The following is an 18,617-nucleotide window of genomic DNA, read 5'->3' on the forward strand; positions in this document are numbered from 1 at the left end:
TAAAGAGTTTGGATTCTAAATAACTTGAAGCCTTGTTATAACATTGTTTTTGAGGTTTATGCTTCAGAATGACCCCTATAGGTGAAAACTTGCCCCTCATTGGATGAAGTCTCAATTTCCATAAGTTAATGAAAAATGTTATAGTCTAGTAGCCTGACATTAAGGCTATGCCTACTTTCTGGATAAAATAGCAATCTCTGCTCTTTGATAGTGTTAGCTAAATAAAGAGGAATACATTCTTCTCTCTCTCTCTCTCTCTTTTTTTAAAAATCCATCCTGTAGATGCATGTAGTTTGCATGCTGCCTTTTTCACTGACCATTACACCAGTGGTGAATTGCTCCAGGTCATTAAGGTGAGCACGCTTTGTTTCTTACCTGGGTCTATGGCAATTATAGTCTCTAGTTCTCTAATCTTCTGAACAGCTGAAGCCGATGCCATGCTGTAGTGCAAAGGATCTTGGGAAATGCGATGGACCTCTGGTGGAAGGTTCACGCCTGCAATTCCCTCAGGGGTAAGACAACGGACTGGAGCCTTTGTATCCTTCAGGTTGGTCATGACTGTCAACCCGGCGCACTGGTGAAAGCCAGTGGGGTCTCTAAAACACACAACGGGAGGGACTGAGTGCACTCACTTCATCAAATTCAGTCCATTCTCATCTAGCCCACGGTTAGTGGGCAAGATGGTGCCGGGCCTCGGCTCTGCCAACAGCGCTCCTTACATGGCTTGTTGCACCAAATCAGAAAAAATTAGCTGATGGATAAATCAAGCACCACTTAAACAGGTGCCTCCAATGTTTAGGAAAGTGAAGATGAGATGCGTGTGGGAACAGAAGGGAGGGGCAGCCCAGCTACAGATAGGAATTGCCATCAACTGAACCCCATGGGTATCAGAAAGTACTTACTGAACTCTTACAGATACACAAAGCCACCTTCCTGGACTTGGCTAATAAATAAATAGATAAATAAAATCTTAAAAAAATAAATGAATAGAATTCCATGAATCTTGGCATTTATGCCTCATCGCTATATTAGAAATAATCTTCCCCTATCGTGAGGCCGTTCTGATAGCTAAATTTATATGAATGCTTTCAAAAAAATTAAGGTAACATTAAATTCTGTGATTTGTAGTTCCAGTGTGCCTGACCTGGCTAGAATTTTCTGGTGTCTGCGAAATGGGCTGCCATAGTTATTCTTAAGGTTTCTAGCACATCCCTACCTTACTGTGAACTGGTTAGGGCGCCCTCGTGTGTCTCTTCATTGTAATATCACCCTATGTCTTTGAAAAAAATAAACTGACCGTATTGCTTTGAATGCAGAGGTCCCCCCCTTATCAAGATATGTTCCAAGACCCCCCAGTGCACATGAAACCCTGCATAGCACTGAACCCTATATAGACTATGTTTTTTCAACCTTGCATAGCACTGAACCCTATATAGACTATGTTTTTTCCTATGTTTAATTTATACATTAGGCACAGTAAGAGATTAACAGCAATAACTAATAATAAAATAGAGCAATTAGAAAATATACTGATAAAAGGGTTGTGAATGTGGTCCTCCCTTTCTAAAAATACCTCACTGTGTTGTCCTCACCCTTCTTCTTGTGACAATGTGAGATGAAAAATGCCCACGTGATGAGAGGAAGTGAGGGGAGAGGGCATGTGACGTAGCATGAGGCCACAAAGAAGGAGGATCATCTGCTTCTGGACTGCTGTTGACTGCGGGCAATAGACCTCAGAAAGCAGAACTGCGGGGAAAGGGGGACCACTGTACCCTGCAAATACCATGTGAAATGGAGTGTTTAGTGGTGCTGTTTGCCTTCACTCTTGTTTTCAAAGCCCTACCAACCTTCAAAATGTCTCAGAAAGTCAAGCTCATTATTGGTCTTTCTATTAGAATGGCCTGGGAGCCTTCTGCAGATGGAAATATATTTAATCAAAACGTACAAGTTGCTGGTGAGACCCAGCCCTGGGAGATCTGTATGTTTTATATTTTGTTTTGTAACTCGGTTTCTTAAGTCACTGCCCTGCAAGCCTATGCTTCCAAGAACTAGAGACCCACCCTTTTCCATCCTGGGTCATAGTCATAGCCCCCTTTAAGCCCAGACGTACTGCACTGCTGACAGCTTTGAGACTGGTCATCTGAGAAGTCCAGAACACTGGGACATCCCCTGGTTGACACACCACAGGATCTCCATAGTCAGGTTTGGAAAGATCTTTGATTCCCAACCATTCTGCAAATGGAAAAAGAAAATGAATTCCTGCAGGTCCTGTCTTGGTAGGTCCCATCCAGGTTGAACACGTCGAATAGTTTATGTTTCTTTCTCCCAGAAAAAAACTAGTCATAGGATTGCTCTCAATGGTACTGGAGAAAAGGATTTGGGACTTTAAAAACCCAGGACACTGGCTAGCTTCTAGTCCATTCTGAGTAGTACAGTTGCAGAACACGGAATCTCAGGCACCTGCTGTGATTGCTGGAGGAGCCCCAGGTGCACTCAGCCTAACACCTGGTGCAGATTGCTAACCCAAACCAGCATTTGTGAGCCAGCATTTATCTTGGTGCAGGCTGAGTCACATAACACAGACCTAAACTCTGTTGCTTGACTACCAACAGCGTCCCTACCCCTGGCCCGGCATCAGAAGGCTCACGAGGACAGCAAAGATGGATGTGTTGGGCCCAACCCAGCTCCACTAATGAGAAGACAATTCAACGACTCAGCAAAGCACGTTGCTTTGGGTGGTCCTGAGATCTTTCTATGAGGGAGGTGGTCAGTGCTGATTGCATTGTTAGAGAACGCAGGCTTTGTCTGATTCTGCTTGTTACACAGCTGAGCGAGTTCAGGTACACTGAGCTTCAACTCTCACCCGAGACCCAATCCCAAGCTTTCGTCGGGCTCTCTGAGAAGCACAAAGAGACCTAGACAGCTGCCGAGCTTGGATCTGCTCGCTCACTCTCAGACTGAGTTAATACACCGGGGATCAGTTCAAGTTAACATTTGGAACAAAGCCCTCCCCTGTCCGAATAGGCTACTGCACAACAGCCTAGATTAGAGGTTGCTCTGAGCTCAAGTTCCAGGACAAATAGCTCTGCTGCTGCCCTCTACCACCTGCTCCTTCCACCCCAGGTTCACCTGAAGGTCACAGGAGATAATGGGTCAGGCTGGCTATTCGGCCAAGGGCAGCACTTTTAAACCTGAGGGGCCTCTGTAAACCAAGCCCGAATGTTGCTGCGGGAGTCCGAGCCTTGTCCAGGACCCCTGGGGAACCCTGGGGAAGATGAGGACAAGCCAGGGGAGTTCAGGAACACTGAAGTTCAAGGGTGGCTGTCAGAATCATGAATGAGGGGCGCCTGGGTGGCTCAGTCGTTAAGCGTCTGCCTTCGGCTCAGGTCATGGTCCCAGGGTCCTGGGATCGAGCCCCACATCAGGCTCCCTGCTCCGTGGGAAGCCTGCTTCTCCCTCTCCCACTCCCCCTGCTTGTGTTCCCTCTCTCGCCGTGTCTCTCTCTGTCAAATAAATTTTTAAAAAATTTTTTAAAAAAATCATGAATGAGGGTGCCTGGGTGGCTCAGATGGTTAAGCGTCTGCCTTCGGCTCAGGTCATGATCCCAGGGTCCTGGGATCGAGTCCCGCATCGGGCTCCCTGCTCCTTGGGAGCCTGCTTCTCCCTCTGCCTCTCTCTCTCTCTCTGTCTGTCTGTCATGAATAAATAAAATCTTTAAAAAAAAAAATCATGAATGAGAGTGGATGCTCACCTGGGTCACCGATATGAACGGGTTGTCCCTTATTTCCCATGGAGCAACTGGCCTGCACCAGCCTTTCCAGCTTGTCCTTGGGGGATGGGCCTCATTGTGACCACCAGGGGGCAGCAAAAGCCAGCCATGGCGACACAAGACCCTGTTGTCTGAAAAGATGTTGAAAAACACAATTGACCCAGATGGAAACCCTGAGCACCAACAATTCAGGGCAGCTGAATGAAGGAGGGGGTCCAAGTAGCTATTATAAAAATACAGCTTCTACTTTTATGTGACATAGAAATGAGAAAGTCTGCTGGTAATGACTGGTTTAAAACAGAGAACCTTCACTTTGTATGTGCTGTGGACCCTTCTGGTAGTCTGGTGCAGCTACAGACCCCCACTCCAGGTTTCTAATTGCAAAAGGGGAAATGCATAGGTTTACAAAGGACACCAATTATATTGCAAATGCAGTTATCAGATTATGAAAAAATGTGGTACAGTGATATGTATGCTTCATTAACAGCTTAAGGAACAAGAGGACAGATGGATCATTATAAATATGAAGTAGTGACCAACATATAGGATATTTCTGAGATATCAGGAAGAACTGCCATGGGACAGGAAAATATCTGGGAGTCCTTCGGGCAGCCGCAAAGTCACAGGGTCTGTTGATACAACAGCAGTTTGTTGTCTGCGTTTGGAATGGAAGGAAATGCTCAGTTTCAGTTTGAGGCTATGACAATCAAAATGTTAATTTTTTTTCATCCAATTCCACGGGCCTCTGAATTTTCTCCACGGACTTCAAGGGGCCTGTGTACCACAGGTGAAGACCTTGGGGAGAGGCGGAGCCACCCAAGGGCAAAGGATCTCGCAGGAGGCACTGAGGTCTGCTTGGCCCCCTGAGTCCACACAGGGGGTGTGGGTCTGTGTCCAGACCCCACCGAGCCCTGCCTCGCTCCTCCTGCCTTGGGATGACCTGCGTGACTTTCTCTGGTGGTGGTGTTTTCTCCCCTGAATGGTTTCTGGTCGCTGCAGTGGGGCTTACATGGCCAGGATGGTGATCGGCGGGGACAGTCTTGGCTACTGCCGAAAGGCTTGCTGTTGGCACTGAGGGGGAAAATACGCCACCCCCAAATACACCACTTTGGCATACTGATTATTTTGAATTAAAGTTCCTTGGGAGACCGCCAGTGCAAGAAAAACATTCTGACATCCCTTCCCCCGCCCCTCCACCGTGAAAAGCAGGAAATAAATCTCCCGCATGGAGGTACCCTCCCTGTATCAGGAGGGCAGAAGGCGTCCTTATCACCCGCGATGGGAAATCCAAGGCCGAGAGGGCTCTCTCAACAAACCTTGCGACTTCCTCACTAATCTACTACCCCAAGCCCGAACTCCTGTCTTATCAGTCCTTCACAAATTCATTGTTTGTCTGAGAGGCACAAAAGCCTCCTGCTTTGGTCACTTCTTGGGGCCTCACACCTTTGGGGCTCCTGTAGGTACGACGCTAAATCTGTTTTTCTCCCGTTAATCCTTCTTACGTCTATTTAAGTAGGAGGCCCGCCGAAGGACGTCGAAGGGAAGAAGGGACAGGTTTCCCTCCCCTGCAGCATGCTGGTGGTGTCGGTTGGCGTGTGAATCACAGCACCTGGGAAGGGACACAGGCCAGGGACTTTCACAGGGGACAGGCAGGGCTCCCCTCAGGGCCAACACTGAATACAGGAGGGCTGGCTGGTCTTTTTGGATAGAGCCCCGGGCCAGACGGGACCACGCTGAACCAAAGCTGGTGGCTAGGTGCGGTGTCATGGGAAAAGGACGGCTCTGCCGAGCACCAACTAGGGGCAGTGACGAGCACTCTGTGCCAAGCATCCCTTCCTCGTCACACCCCCACTGGTGACACTTTACAGATGGGAGCCGGGGGTCCCGGATTCCAGGCTGGCTTTGGGATGTGGCCAAGTCCTCTTCCCTATCCAGGCTTTAAGTTCCTCATCTAAATGAAGGGTTGCACGTGATGTACCTGCTGCAAATGGCCATGTGTTTGGGGGGCCAGACCCTGCCCGGGACCACCATCCCACCCCAGTAGCTATACTTCTGTCCCCTCCCTCCCCTGCCCTACGAAAACCGCTCAGGCACATACTTCACACATAAAAATTGCTTCTCGGGGCGACTGGGTGGCTCAGTGGGTTAAGCATCCAACTCTTGGTTTCAGCTTAGGTCATGATCCTGTGGTCATGGGATCAAGCCCCGCATCGGGCTCTGCACTCAGCATGGAATCTGCTTCAGATTCTCTTTCCCTCTCCTTCACACTCATTCACTCTCTCGCTCAAATAAATAAATAAATAAATAAATAAATAAATAAATAAAATCTTTTTTTTTTTAAGATTTTTTATTTATTTATTTGAGAGAGAGAGAATGAGAGAGAGCAAGTACATGAGAGGGGGGAGGGTCAGAGGGAGAAGCAGACTCCCTGCCGAGCAGGGAGCCCGATGCGGGACTCGATCCCGGGACTCTAGGATCATGACCTGAGCCGAAGGCAGTCGCTTAACCAATTGAGCCACCCAGGTGCCCCTAAATAAATAAAATCTTAAAAAAAAAATTGCTTCTCATCAGAAGCAGCTCAGGCTGCACACCTAGAAGTGGCTGAGCTGGGGCCATGTCGGTCTCCTTTCTCCCATGTCAGTGTTCTCCCCACCACGAGAAAACACAGGGTGACCCACCTGTTCAAGTCATTGTCGATTGTGTCCTTACCTTGTAGGCCCCCATGAGACCGTGGCGGGCCGAGTCTCCTCTGGGGAGCCCCACCTTCTCCAGAGCTGCTTCCGGGGAGAAGCCGCAGTCCACGAAGAAGGCCACCATGTCCTCCAGGGGCTCCGTGTAGTCCTCCAGCGAGGTCAGGCTGCCCATGCAGGCGCCGAACTCGTACTTCTGGAACTGGGGACAGCCCGTCCTGGGGACACAAGGGAAAGCTCACAGGCCCCAGGCCCAAGATGGCCCCTGACCATGCACTGTTTGAAAGGGTAGGGGAGAGCAAAGAGGATGTCTGGAGCTGAAGTTTCAGGCACCTTGCTGGCATCCTTCAAATCATGCCAGATTGGAAACCAATAAATCAGCGTGCATATAATGTACTCCCTGCTCCCACCCCATTACATTTTCTATAACCTCAGCCCAAGACCAGCCAAACCAGCAAGAAAAACAAAACAAAAACAAAAACTCTGCCATTGAGGCAGGGCTGGCAGACCAAAGGGACAGAAGACACATGTCTCAAGAAGTTTCTAGCACTATAGCAGTGGGTGAGGCCTTTCTCTTTCCTGAAAGAAACTTCCGTAGAGTTGAAAGATTCTGGTTATAAGCCTATTCTTCATTCACTCCAAAATCATTTTGCTCAGCCATTCCTTCATGTCAGGCACAAGCCAGGTGATGGGACCATAGTGATAGAGGGGACACCGGCCCGGCCCTGAAGCAGCATGCAATCCTACACTGGCAACACAAAATACTTGCAACACAGAGCAGTTAGTGTTAACAGTCCAGGTAGAGGAGTGACCCAGAGAAGGGAGAGATCCATTCTCTCCCACAAAGGGGGCGGTGCTGGAGCTGGGTCCTGAAGGATGAATAGGAGCTCACCAGCCGCACAAGGAGGAAAGCACATCCTAGGCAGAGGGAACGGTATGTGAACAGCATGGAGGCATCAAACATGTGACCCACTGGGCGATGATCTCCTCTAGGAGTCCCCAAGATGGCAGCATGGGGTGTTAAGAAAAACATAAGGACCTGACCTCAGGTCTAGATGGGGTTTCTGAGGGACCCTCCCACCCCAGAGTCCACAAAAAGATAAAAGCAGAATGTTATTGAGAAGCTTTCTCTTTGGGGAGAGGACTGGGGATGGCTGGAGGGTCAGGAGTGGGGGAGGACACTCAGCCGGGGCCAGGTCACTACAGGTTTGTTTGGGTTTTTTTTAAGACTTTATTTTATTTGTTTGAGAGAGATTGAGAGCACACACATGTGTATGAGCAGGGAGAGGGGGAGAGGGAGAAAAACAGACTCCCTGCTGAATGCAGAGCCCAACACGGGGCTCGATCTCACGACCCTGAGATCATCACCTGAGCTGAAATCAAGAGTCAGATGCACAACCAACGGAGCTGCCCAGGCGCCCCGCACAGGTCTTGCTATCAGGCTAAGGTGCAAGGCACGGGAAGGCACTGAAGATTGAAATAGGGAAAGTTGCTCTGGGGGGCGAGTGGGAGACAGAGAAGATGCAAGCCTGAGCTGGGGCAGTGGGAGCAATGTGGGCTCCCTGCAGTGCTTCTGTGGAAACAGTCAGTGGGGCCATGATGCAATATGTTCTATTCCTAAGTCTGGGAGGACACACTGCACAATGTCAATAGTGCTATCTCTGGGCATGGTTCATACGAGTGTTTTTATTTTCTTTCTTGTGCTGTGCGGATGGGGTTCTGGCCTGGGTGATGAAGTGGGTGGGTGACAGTGCCAGCAACATTTCTGTAGCCAGGAAGGAACTTTCTGGGTGATCCCCAAGATTTTTTCCAGGGCAGGGGCACGGGACAGGAGCAGGGGTAGGGATGGGAATGGAGGGGAGGACAGCTCGTTCCTGAGCGAGTCATGAGCGAGGCTCTGTGCTGGGCACGGAGGGTCCCTGTGGCTGGACACAGAGGTCCCTGTTGACGCTCCCAAGCATTTTACGTGGGGTCCAGGACAGTGTTCGGGACAGGCAAGGGCCACGTGCCTGGCTTGCGGAGGCCCAGCAAGGGCAGAGGGCCACTGTTGGCTTGACAGAACTTTTCAAAGGCTGGAGCCAGGGACTGGTGCAGGACCACCACGCTGGCCGGTCGGAGCCCTGGGTTTGGTGACAGAAAAGACACGTGCTTGGTCAGTTGCTTCTTGGTAGAACCTTTTCATTGAACTCTTTCTTGCAGCTCAGCACCGAAAAATGCCCTTAAGTGTACAGCTTGGTGAATTTTCAGGAATCGAACACACCCAGGTCACCAGCACTTAGGTCAAGAAACAGAACATTATGAACGTCCCAGAATCCCTCTGGGCCCCTTACGGTCATCACCCCAGCCCCCACGGCAGACACTACCCAGACTTCTACAGATTACTTTTGCCTGTGCTTCATCTGATGGAATCATACACCGTGAGCCTTTAGTGTCTGGTTTCTGTCACTCAGCTGTACGTTTAGGAGATCCATTCATACTGCCGTGATTGACAGCAGCTGGTTCATCCTCGTTGCTGGGTGATATACTCATTACCACAACATACTTACCCAGCCCTGTTGCAGACAGACATTTGAGTGGCTTCCGGTTTGGGGTTATTACCAATGGTGCTACCATGAGCATATTAATACATGGAATTCGGGGTCCGCATGTGTGCATTTCTGTTTGGCATAGACCTAGGGTCTTGTGGACAGGCTTGCTGCAGCGATGAAGGAGGACCCCCCACTTGCATGCCACGACCTCCCCTGGGGTAAACAAACCTGTGTTTGAATCCTGTGCGACCCTCAGCCTTGGTACTCCCATGGATGAGATGGCAGTCACGACATCCACCTCAAAGAGAACCCTGTGAGTTCATTCCTGTGTGTCAATTACCCAACACACAGGTGTACAGGAAGCGGGGGTTGGAGTTATATTCATTCAACGGAATCTTGTGTAGACATTTAAAATTATGGTACAGAAGGAATCTTTCATGATACGAAAAGATGTTTGTAACACAGGGTTGAAGAAACAATACCAGATAACGAAACAGTGTGTTTGGCATATTCTCCTTTTCATAAAATTGATGAGAGAAAGAGCTAGAAGGAAATACATCTACACGTTAATCCTGGTTATCTCCGGCGACAAGACTGGGTGATTTTTTATGTTCTCTTTTGTGCTTTTCTCAATATTCTCAAATTTATGTAATAAATAGGTAGCATTCTGTAACTGGAGAAAAAACAAACAAGAAAAGTTATGGTTTTTTCTTTTAAAAAAAGGATTATTTCCTTTAAAGAGACCATCCCAAAGAAGAACATAATTATGCTGTTTTGGAGAAATAAGCTTGCTGACAATTCTAAATGCTCAATTTGCTGTATCAACATGTGGACATCTCTTTTCCACCATGATACTGTCCACTAATACTTCCAGGGTACTTATTACGTGCCAGGCTGTCTGTGGGAAGTAATTTATAGATGGAATCACTTGTATTTTATACACGAGGAGAACAAGGCTCAAAGGGATGAGGTGACATCATGCAGCTGGTACGAGGCACGACCAGGATTTAAGCCTGAGATGGGGGGACCCCCGAGTCTCTCTCAGGTCACCACGGGGCTACAGGCACCGGGCCTCCCTAGGGTGGGTCCACCACCCCCTCTGGCACCTTCTTCCTTGGGGATGGTAGAATGAAGCAGCTGTGACCATCCGCAGGGAAAGTTCTAGAACCGGCTTCTGTTCTAATGGCCTGGAACTGACCTCAAACCCTCAGTGCCTGCTAACGCTACAGATTTTCAAAACGAGGGCAGACTGGACACTTCCAGCCCCTGAAAGTCCAAGGAAGCTGACTGCACATCTCGAGCAAGCCCAGCGTGTCTCCAGAAATAATCTGGAGTGAGGTGGAAGGGAATTCAGCCAGCCTAGAAGCCTAGCTTTCCTTAGCCGCTCCTTCCTCACCTCCAAAGCCTGTTGGGAGAGCAAAGTGGATTTTTAACATCACAAATCAGACAAGTTATTATGTGCACAAAGCTTCTTTGTTTCCTTTTTAATTAAATGCACTTCAGAGGGCACCGTGTTTTGGGTTTGTTCATCTCCACTGCTGATCGGAGAGAGTCTCCTGGTTGTCCCCATTATCAACAGGACACCAAGAGAGGGCTCTGTGGCTGGTGGCTTTTTGGAAGGGGTGGTGGACACATGAGGGGAGGGTCTGAAGTGATTGCTGCATCCCCTGGGTCTCTTGAGCTCTATCTAAGGTCATGATGGCTTTTTTCTTTGTGAAGAGAAATGAAGTGAGTCTTCTGAGGCCTTTTACCTCAACACAATGTTTCCCCCCCCCTTTTTTTTTAAATATATTTGATGATGAGAGAGAAAGAGAGAGAGAGAAAAGCCCCTTTAACATTCCTAATCTGATGTAAACCCCTGGGGAAGGACTATGGAAGACATAGTCCCAAACTGGGGTGTCCAGCCATCCTGAAGAATGAGCGTCTTTCCTTGTGGTGCTTTCCATGACAGCAGCCAACTTGGATTGACCATCTTACCCACACGAGCTCAAGTACTCCTCCCGACAGCTCCTTAGGGAGGATTGTATTGTTACGTCCAGTTTCCAGGTGAGCTTAGAGAGGTCACACAGCTCACCCACAGCTATGGCCAGTAAGGGGCCAAGCAGGGACTCGCACCCAGGCTCTCCGATGCACTCAGCTCTCTTGGCTCCTCAAGTTCTAGCGAGCAGTAGGGTTCAGCTGGTGTTTGCTTGTATGTTGTGTGTACGAAGGGTTGTGGGAGACCACTACCTTGGTGGCTTTCAATAAAGCACATTCCCCCGTGTTCACAGCCCTGAGTGGCCCCTTCCCTGTTGATTCTGTCCTTGGCTGCATGCCTTGCTTTGACAATGGGACATTAAGAAGTATGACACAGCAGGGGTTTGATATGTGCTAACTAATTACAGCTTGTCCTCCTGGAATCCTGAGCTACCTTGTAAAGAAGTTTGGCTACCACTGCTGGGGAGGCTTCATGGCAAGAAAGAAGCATTAGGCCAGCCCCGGGCTGCTCCAGATCCTCCCAGTGGACACTCCAGACACAGGAGGAAGGAGCCATCATAGATGGTCCAGCCCCAGCAGACAGGACACCACATGAAGCAGAAGAACCACCCCGCTAAGCACAGCCTCATTGCAGAATATGGTTTAAGCTGCTAAGCTTGGGGGTGCTTTGTTATGCAACAATAGATAATTCTACTGGCCCAGAAATAGCAACAGAGCCAGACGTGTCGATCAACAATGAGAACTGTCCTGATGTAGCACTTTAAACCACTCTGCTTGCTCTCCATCTGGCGATTCCCATTACCAGAAAAGTCTTCCTTGTCATGAAATTTTGCTGGGACTCAGGTCAGTGACAACCTGGATGTCTATTTTCCCTCACAGGACCTTTCAGAGCCTTGCGTGTCACTCGTCACTCCGGGAAGAGACTGGGGAGATGGTGCGGAGGAGACCAAAACAGGGATACTTGGTCTAAATCAAAGCCAGCTTAAAATGCAGTGTAATCTGGGGGCACCTTTCCCCAGAGGGAAAACCCACGGCATCATCTGAGGTCGTTGGCGGTTCTCCCTGTGGAGGTGGGGTGACCGAGCAGAACTGTTGGTGCTGAGCTGTCCGATAAGGTTTTCACACCTGAGTCTTCTGGCCCAAGGGCCAGACCTCCTTCTGCGAAATTAAGTAGCGACCAGAAGTAATATCCTCCTGCCTTTACTTCCTGTTTCCCAAGCCGAAGCTAGAAATCTCAGGAATTCCTGGGCCCAGCACAGCTGGTATTTCTAGGGATTTTTTCTTTCTTTTTTTTTAAGCATCTGGCACCACTTACCCCCAGCCATGCCGGACACATTCCTGATGTTTGGTTTCTTTTGTAGAATCAGGGTCCTAATGGCAGGGGGAAGGTAGGACTTCAGGTGGAGTGTGAAGGTTATCATGCCGTCCTTGAAGGGGCCAGAGTCTGGGTGAAGGAAAGAATGGGGACAAAATGAGAAGCACAGCTTTCCCGAAGGTGGCAGATTTGGCGTCAAGTACGTACCACCCCCTCTGGCCCTTCCTGGTCGTGCCCCGAGTGGGCATTGTTTGGAGCAAATTCTCCCCCCACCCCTGCGCACATTCCCAGTCCCTTTATATCTCAGTTGCTTTCTTTCTTCTTCTTTTTTAAAAAGATTTTATTTATTCATTTTGAGAGAGAGAGAGAGGAGGGGCAGAGGGAGAGGGAGAGACTCTCAAGCAGGACCCTTCCCATTCCCCACCGCCTCACCGGGCAAGCGCACAGCCAATGCAGGGCTCCATCTCACGACCCTGAGATCATGACCTGAGCCAAAACCTAGAGCCAGATGAACCACCCAGGCACCCCCTCATGTCTCAGTTTCTAATGAGAAATTCCCAAAACTTCAAGACCTTTGCTCAAGCTCCTCCCCTGGCCTGGAACGTCCTCCATCCCTCCTTCCTGAAGACCGTCCCATTCCTCAAAACTGGTTGGAAGCTTCCCCGTCTAGGCAGCAACCCCTAGGCCTACCCTGGCTGCTGCTGGGCCTCGGCGTCCCCAGGGTGTTCTTTGAGCCACTGACTTCGGCCTGATGTTTTCTTTGACTCTGAACCCCCCCCTTTCTCTTTCCCGGGGACACTCCAAACACCTGGAGAGCAGGGCCACCTCCTGGGCCTCTCCCAGGGCTTACACAGCGGAAAAACACAGCATACCAACAACACTTATGCTCCAAAGAACAGACAACCGCATGCCACGTGTACTCACAAATGAAACAAGAGGCCAGACTTTCTGTGTACGTGTGACTCCTGTTATTTAGATTTGGGTGCCCAGAAGAAATGGATTTTATGTTTTCTGCTGTATAATCCCTGCCGCACCCCCCTACGACTCTAGGTACAGGGCCTTACAGAGATTTTTGGTGAATGAATAAAATCCTGTAGATTTTTAAATATAGAGATGATGTCAAAGCTTCAGGAAATTGCGCTCAGAAAGGAATCCTGTGTGTTGGCTTCCTGTGAAAATTAATAAAAGGAAATCTTTAGTTTATTTCAGTTTATAGTTTAAAATGGAGTTGGGGGGCCAGCAGGGGGCGCTCTCGCACCCTGCCCCTGGGCCTACCCAGCAGAAGACCTACACCTTGCAAGTCCCATACTACTTCAGCTACTATCTTACTGCCCTAACAGGAGGAAGAAAGGTTTCCTCTCCCACAACACCCCAGTCAATGACAGTCACCGCTCAGCCAGCGAGGAACCACTACGCGTCGAACCCCCAGTTTACTCCAATGGACTTTTTTGTTTCTCTAACAGCCCTCCCAACCTCCCCCTTTTCTCTGGAAAGGAGCTCCCTCTCTTTTGTTCCCCAGAGTTGCCTCTGGACTTGCCTGTGGTTTGGTCCCAGCTTGCTTGTCCTGAATTGCAATTCTCTGCTATCTCCAAATAAACCCATTTTTGCTGGTAAAATAGCTGGCAGTTTTATTTTTAAGGTTAACACGCTCTAGAAAGAGGTTTTGATGTGTCAGCAGAATCTAGGGCGAGGTAGATGAAGAAAGGAAAAAAATGACAGAAGAAAAGTGTAGCATAGCGAATATGGTCAATAATATCGCAATCCTTTTGTGTGGTCAACAGGTGGTGACTATCATTATCATGGTGAACACTGAGTAATGCATATTGAATCAGTATTTGTACACCTGAAACTAATATAACATTTTATGTCACCTGTACTTCAATTACAAAAGAAAGTCTAGGGCCAGACAGTCACATTGTGTCAGCCTCCAAGGCACAGCCCAGGTCTTCTTCATCCCAATATACCACACGCCTAGCACCGTGCCTGACACAAAAGTGGGAGTTCAGTGTTTGTTGAATGACTAGCTGACTGCAGAATGGATGAAAGCAGGAATCTAGGACAGTGTCCACAGTGAAGGTTCTGGACAAGCAAGGTTTTCCACAACCCTTTCTGTTTTTTTCTTAAAGATTTATTTATTTATTTGAGAGAGAGAGAGAGAGTGAGTGAGTGAGAGAGAGAGAGAAAACACAAGCCAGGGGTAGGGGCAGAGGGAGAGGGAGAAGCAGACTCCCCGCTGAGCAGGGGGCCCGATGCGTGGCTCGATCCCGATCCCGGGACTCCAGCATCATGACCTGAGCTAAAGGCAGATGCTTAACAGACTGAGCCACCCAGGCGCCCCTCCACAACCCTTTCTATCTAGAGAAGAACCCAATGAGATTCCAAACCACCAATGTATGTTTTCAACTCCAAGTTTATAGATAGAAAACCGGACAAACCCTAGAGCCATTTTAATGGAGAATTTGAGATTGTATGAAAACTCTAACAAACAAAAGGTAAGAAATAATTGCCCTGGAAGGGGTAGAAATGTATTTTAAACCAACGATGAATGCTTTAATAGCCACAGAACAAAGTGCTTCAGGGACACGGAGGAGAGAACAGTTGGTCCCACAGGGCTGAGGGGGTTGTGTGCCTGGAGGATCAGGGGAGGTAGGATTCCATTCCCCAGTTGAAGATACTGAGGATTAAAGCAGCTGCTTTGGCAGGTCAAGCCTGAGCTTGCCTGCTGGCCTGAGAGGGCCCTCCTGGACATGGCGGGCCTGACTTCTCGGCCAAGCATCCAAGGCACCAGCTGAAGTCCTGATGTCTGTGGTTCCCCAGGGCCACAAAAGAAGGCTTAGCCCCTCAGCCAGACACTCAACAAAGGTCAAAGAAAGAGCCATTCCACAACCGTGTGGGGATGGTGGCCAGACCCCTCTGATAATGGCCTTCATATCTGTAGGAGAGAATGGATTTTACCCCAATCCTACCAAATGAGAGACCCCAGGGGTGCCTGTTAACCCTTGCCCCTCATTATTATTACTCAGTAAGACAGCAGGTGGGAGTGGGGTGCTGTTTTGCCAATAAATTGTAGCCCAAGCACAAAAAACCTGAGGGTGATTGCCTTTCCTTTCTTTTATTTCTTTATTGCTTTAATATAAATTTAAGTGGATCTAGGTCATTCCTGTAATAATGTTGCTTTCCCAGCCTGGAGATAAACGAGTGTAGTTTGAAATTCTGCCCTGTGAAATGCGCACTGGGAGTGTGCCAGGCACGTGAACATCACCCACTGTGCATGTCAGGAGGGAAAGAAGGCTGAGAACCCCTACCTTACAGTCATCCCCTTGAAGCAGGGGTCAAACAGAGCATGAAGGGCAGGCTCACCGGCTCCTGCCAAAGAAGTGCCTTCAGTACACCACCCGGAGAATGCCCAATCACGTAACAAATGATAGCAGTTACCACCCCACCGTATATGAGACCCACTGTGCCAGACCCTTTTCCCTCATTGGTTTACGACCATTGGTTCCTCACCACTGCTCCACGAAGAAGACATTGTTAACCCCATCATGGACAAGGAATGGGTCTTAGGGAGATCAAAGAAGCTCCCTAAAATCCCATAACTAGTAAATGGTAGAGCTCAACCCCAAGAACAAAGTCTAAGTTCATGCTTATTTGACTGATATCTACCTTCTATGTCTATGTATATATGTATCCATCTATCCATCCATCCATCCATCCATCCCACCATCCATCTTCTGGTGTTAATAGGAATCACATCCTGGAGCACTTGGATGGCATAGTCAGTTAAGTGTCTGACTCTTTGTTTTGGCTCAGGTCGTGATCTCAGGATTGTGAGATCAAGCCCCATGTCAGGCTCCATGCTCAGCGCAGTCTGCTTCAGATTCTCTCTCTCTCTCTCCCTCTGCCCCTCCTGCTCATGCTCTCTCTCTCTAAAATAATAAATAAGTAAATCTAAAAAGAAAAAAAAAAAAGAATCACAACCTCAGTAGGAATAGCAGGGATCTTCCCCTTTTCCTGCACAAGGTGATTCCAGAGCCAGAGTCTCTTGAGTCCATATGTTTCTCTGGGAACTGAACCCAAAGGTAGAGCATGGGTTCAAACCATGTAGACCAAACAAACTGAAGTTTCTCAGGCTTTCCACCAGGGCCTCCAGTGAACTCACTGCTGAGTGGCCCTGAGGGGTCCAGGTGCCTCAATGCCCAGTGAGGTCTTACTCTAAGTAAGGGATCTAATCAATAAGCACTGGATGGATCCTAAGAAGCTACCTTTCCACTGCGAATTCTCTTTTCTCTTTAGAGAGTAACAAACTTCAAGCCCACAAATATCATTCCTTAGCCTCGAATATACCAGAAAGGGGCCCACAGCCCACCAATTCCTTAGAGGCATCTGACACAGCCCAAAGCTCAGTGTAAAAATATCTCAGCTATGCCTGTCACAGATGACTGAAATTCCACCATTAGAAAGTCATTTCTCTGCTTTACCCAAGTAATCCAGTTGTAGGAAGGCATGCTCCAGATGTGCTCAAATAGTGGGGCCGAATGATGGGAGCACATAGCAGCCCTATTTGTAATAGGAACAATTCAGAAACAACCTAACAGAGGTTGATCAACTACAAGGAGGACTGGTTAAATGGAAGAGTATCTAAACTATGGCACATCCATACCATACAATGAGATACTATGTAAACATTAAAAAGAATGAGGCTACTCTAAACACCTCATATGAAACAATTTCCCAAAGACATAAAATGAACAATGGAAAATGAGTAAAATGAATAATGTAAGGTAAAGGTATTCTCTGTTGAATAACACACCCATGATGCATTCAAATCCATGTAGACTGTCTCTGGAAGGTTGGAGAAGAGCTGTGCCTGCAGAGAGGGAAAGTAGGTGGATGGGGCCCTCAGCTACCACACTGTATTTTATGCAAATGGCACCCTCTGGGGTTGTGCCATGGGGTGGCCCTGAGGGAAGAGGGATTTTCTGTATTTATCCTTTCTGCACCTTTGAGTGGGACAACGGGGAAGTATTACATAATTTAAAAATGGGATTTAATGTAAACATATATAAGGGAGTTAGAATCAGATGCTTTTTAAGTAATCTCTATACCCAACATGGGGCTTGAGCTCACAACCTTGAGACCCAGGGTCGCGGGCTCTACCAACTGACCTGCCTGGGCACCCCAGGATTAGGTCCTTTTTAAAGAAATAAAACATTATGATAAAATAAGTCAGTCCTGGGGGGCTGGGGGGCTCAGTTGGTTAAGCGTCTCTCTTTTTTAAAAAAATGTATTTGTTTGTGTATTTATGTATTTATTTATTTGAGAGAAAGAGAGAGAGAGAACGAGTTGGGGGAAGGACAGAGGGAGAAGCAGACTCCCCACTGAGCAGGGAGTCCAATGCGGGGCTTGATCGCAGGACCCTGAGATCATGACCTGAGCCGAAGGCAGATTCTTAACCGACTGAGACACCCACGCGCCCACACATCTGACTCTTGATTTCAGCTCAGGTTATGATCTCAAGGACCGTGAGATTGAGCCCTCTGTCTGGCTTCATGCTGGGCATGAAGCTTGCTTAAGATTCTCTCTCTCTCTCCTTCTGCCCCTCTCCCCCACCCCCTCTCCCTCTCTAATAATAATAATAATAATAATAAATAATAATAAGTCACTCCTTATACTTTCATCACAAGTTTTTCATTCATTTGGGAAATATTTATTTAGTCCCTACCACACAGAGGTGAGTAAAGCAGAACCCATCCCCATTTAAAAGTCCTGCACGCCGTCAAGTGTGGACACCACGGTGCTAACAATGACTGCTCTCACTTCCTGGGTGCTTGCTAGGTGCTGAGAGTCCAGACACAATCCATCCTCCATCCATCATTCAACAGGCACATGGCAGGAGAGAGCCCAGATGAGGGGTGGGGGGGCTCTCAGGATTCCAAACCTGCCTCTACACTCGGCAGGGGATCATTGACCTCCCCGTGCCTACTTTCTCCTCTGTAAACAGGGGCTGATAGCAATACGTACCCCACTGAGTGGTGGGAAGGATCCAAGGAGCTGACACATGTGAGGGTCTTAGAACAGTTCTTGGCTGGGTCCACACTTAGCACCCCGGAAGCTCTGCCTGTTTGCCACTGGGCAGCCAGCGTGCAGCACGGACTGCAGGGAGTGAGACAGCTACAGCCCACGCTCACGGGGGGGTTTACCATCCCCGGAGACAGACATGAAGCACATAATTACCGCTGTCTCTGGCTTCAGTAGCTGTAACACCGTGTGCTGAGCGCTCCCGGGCCACGTGGATGGGGAGTGGAGGAGGAAAAGAGGCTGGGTCTACCAGGAGGAGT

At 48.6% G+C, this 18,617-nt stretch overlaps 1 protein-coding gene across 1 annotated transcript in view; it reads right to left on the reverse strand.

Annotated features, from left to right (window-relative positions):
- DGLUCY (D-glutamate cyclase) overlaps positions 1-18,357 on the reverse strand; it is a 47,943-nt gene extending 29,586 nt beyond the window's left edge. The window contains 9 exon segments of the mRNA XM_034992992.1: positions 376-594; positions 2,107-2,232; positions 3,752-3,833; positions 3,835-3,900; positions 6,479-6,677; positions 8,426-8,579; positions 12,280-12,408; positions 17,090-17,146; positions 18,301-18,357. Of these exon segments, the coding sequence (XP_034848883.1) occupies positions 376-594; positions 2,107-2,232; positions 3,752-3,833; positions 3,835-3,900; positions 6,479-6,677; positions 8,426-8,579; positions 12,280-12,408; positions 17,090-17,093 (979 nt within the window). The 5' untranslated portion in view covers positions 17,094-17,146; positions 18,301-18,357.
- Between the last annotated feature and the right edge of the window lie 260 nt (positions 18,358-18,617).

The sequence above is a fragment of the Mirounga leonina genome, unplaced genomic scaffold (assembly GCF_011800145.1).
Source record: "Mirounga leonina isolate KUSES-001 unplaced genomic scaffold, KU_Mleo_1.0 Mir_82, whole genome shotgun sequence".
Taxonomy (NCBI): domain Eukaryota; kingdom Metazoa; phylum Chordata; class Mammalia; order Carnivora; family Phocidae; genus Mirounga; species Mirounga leonina.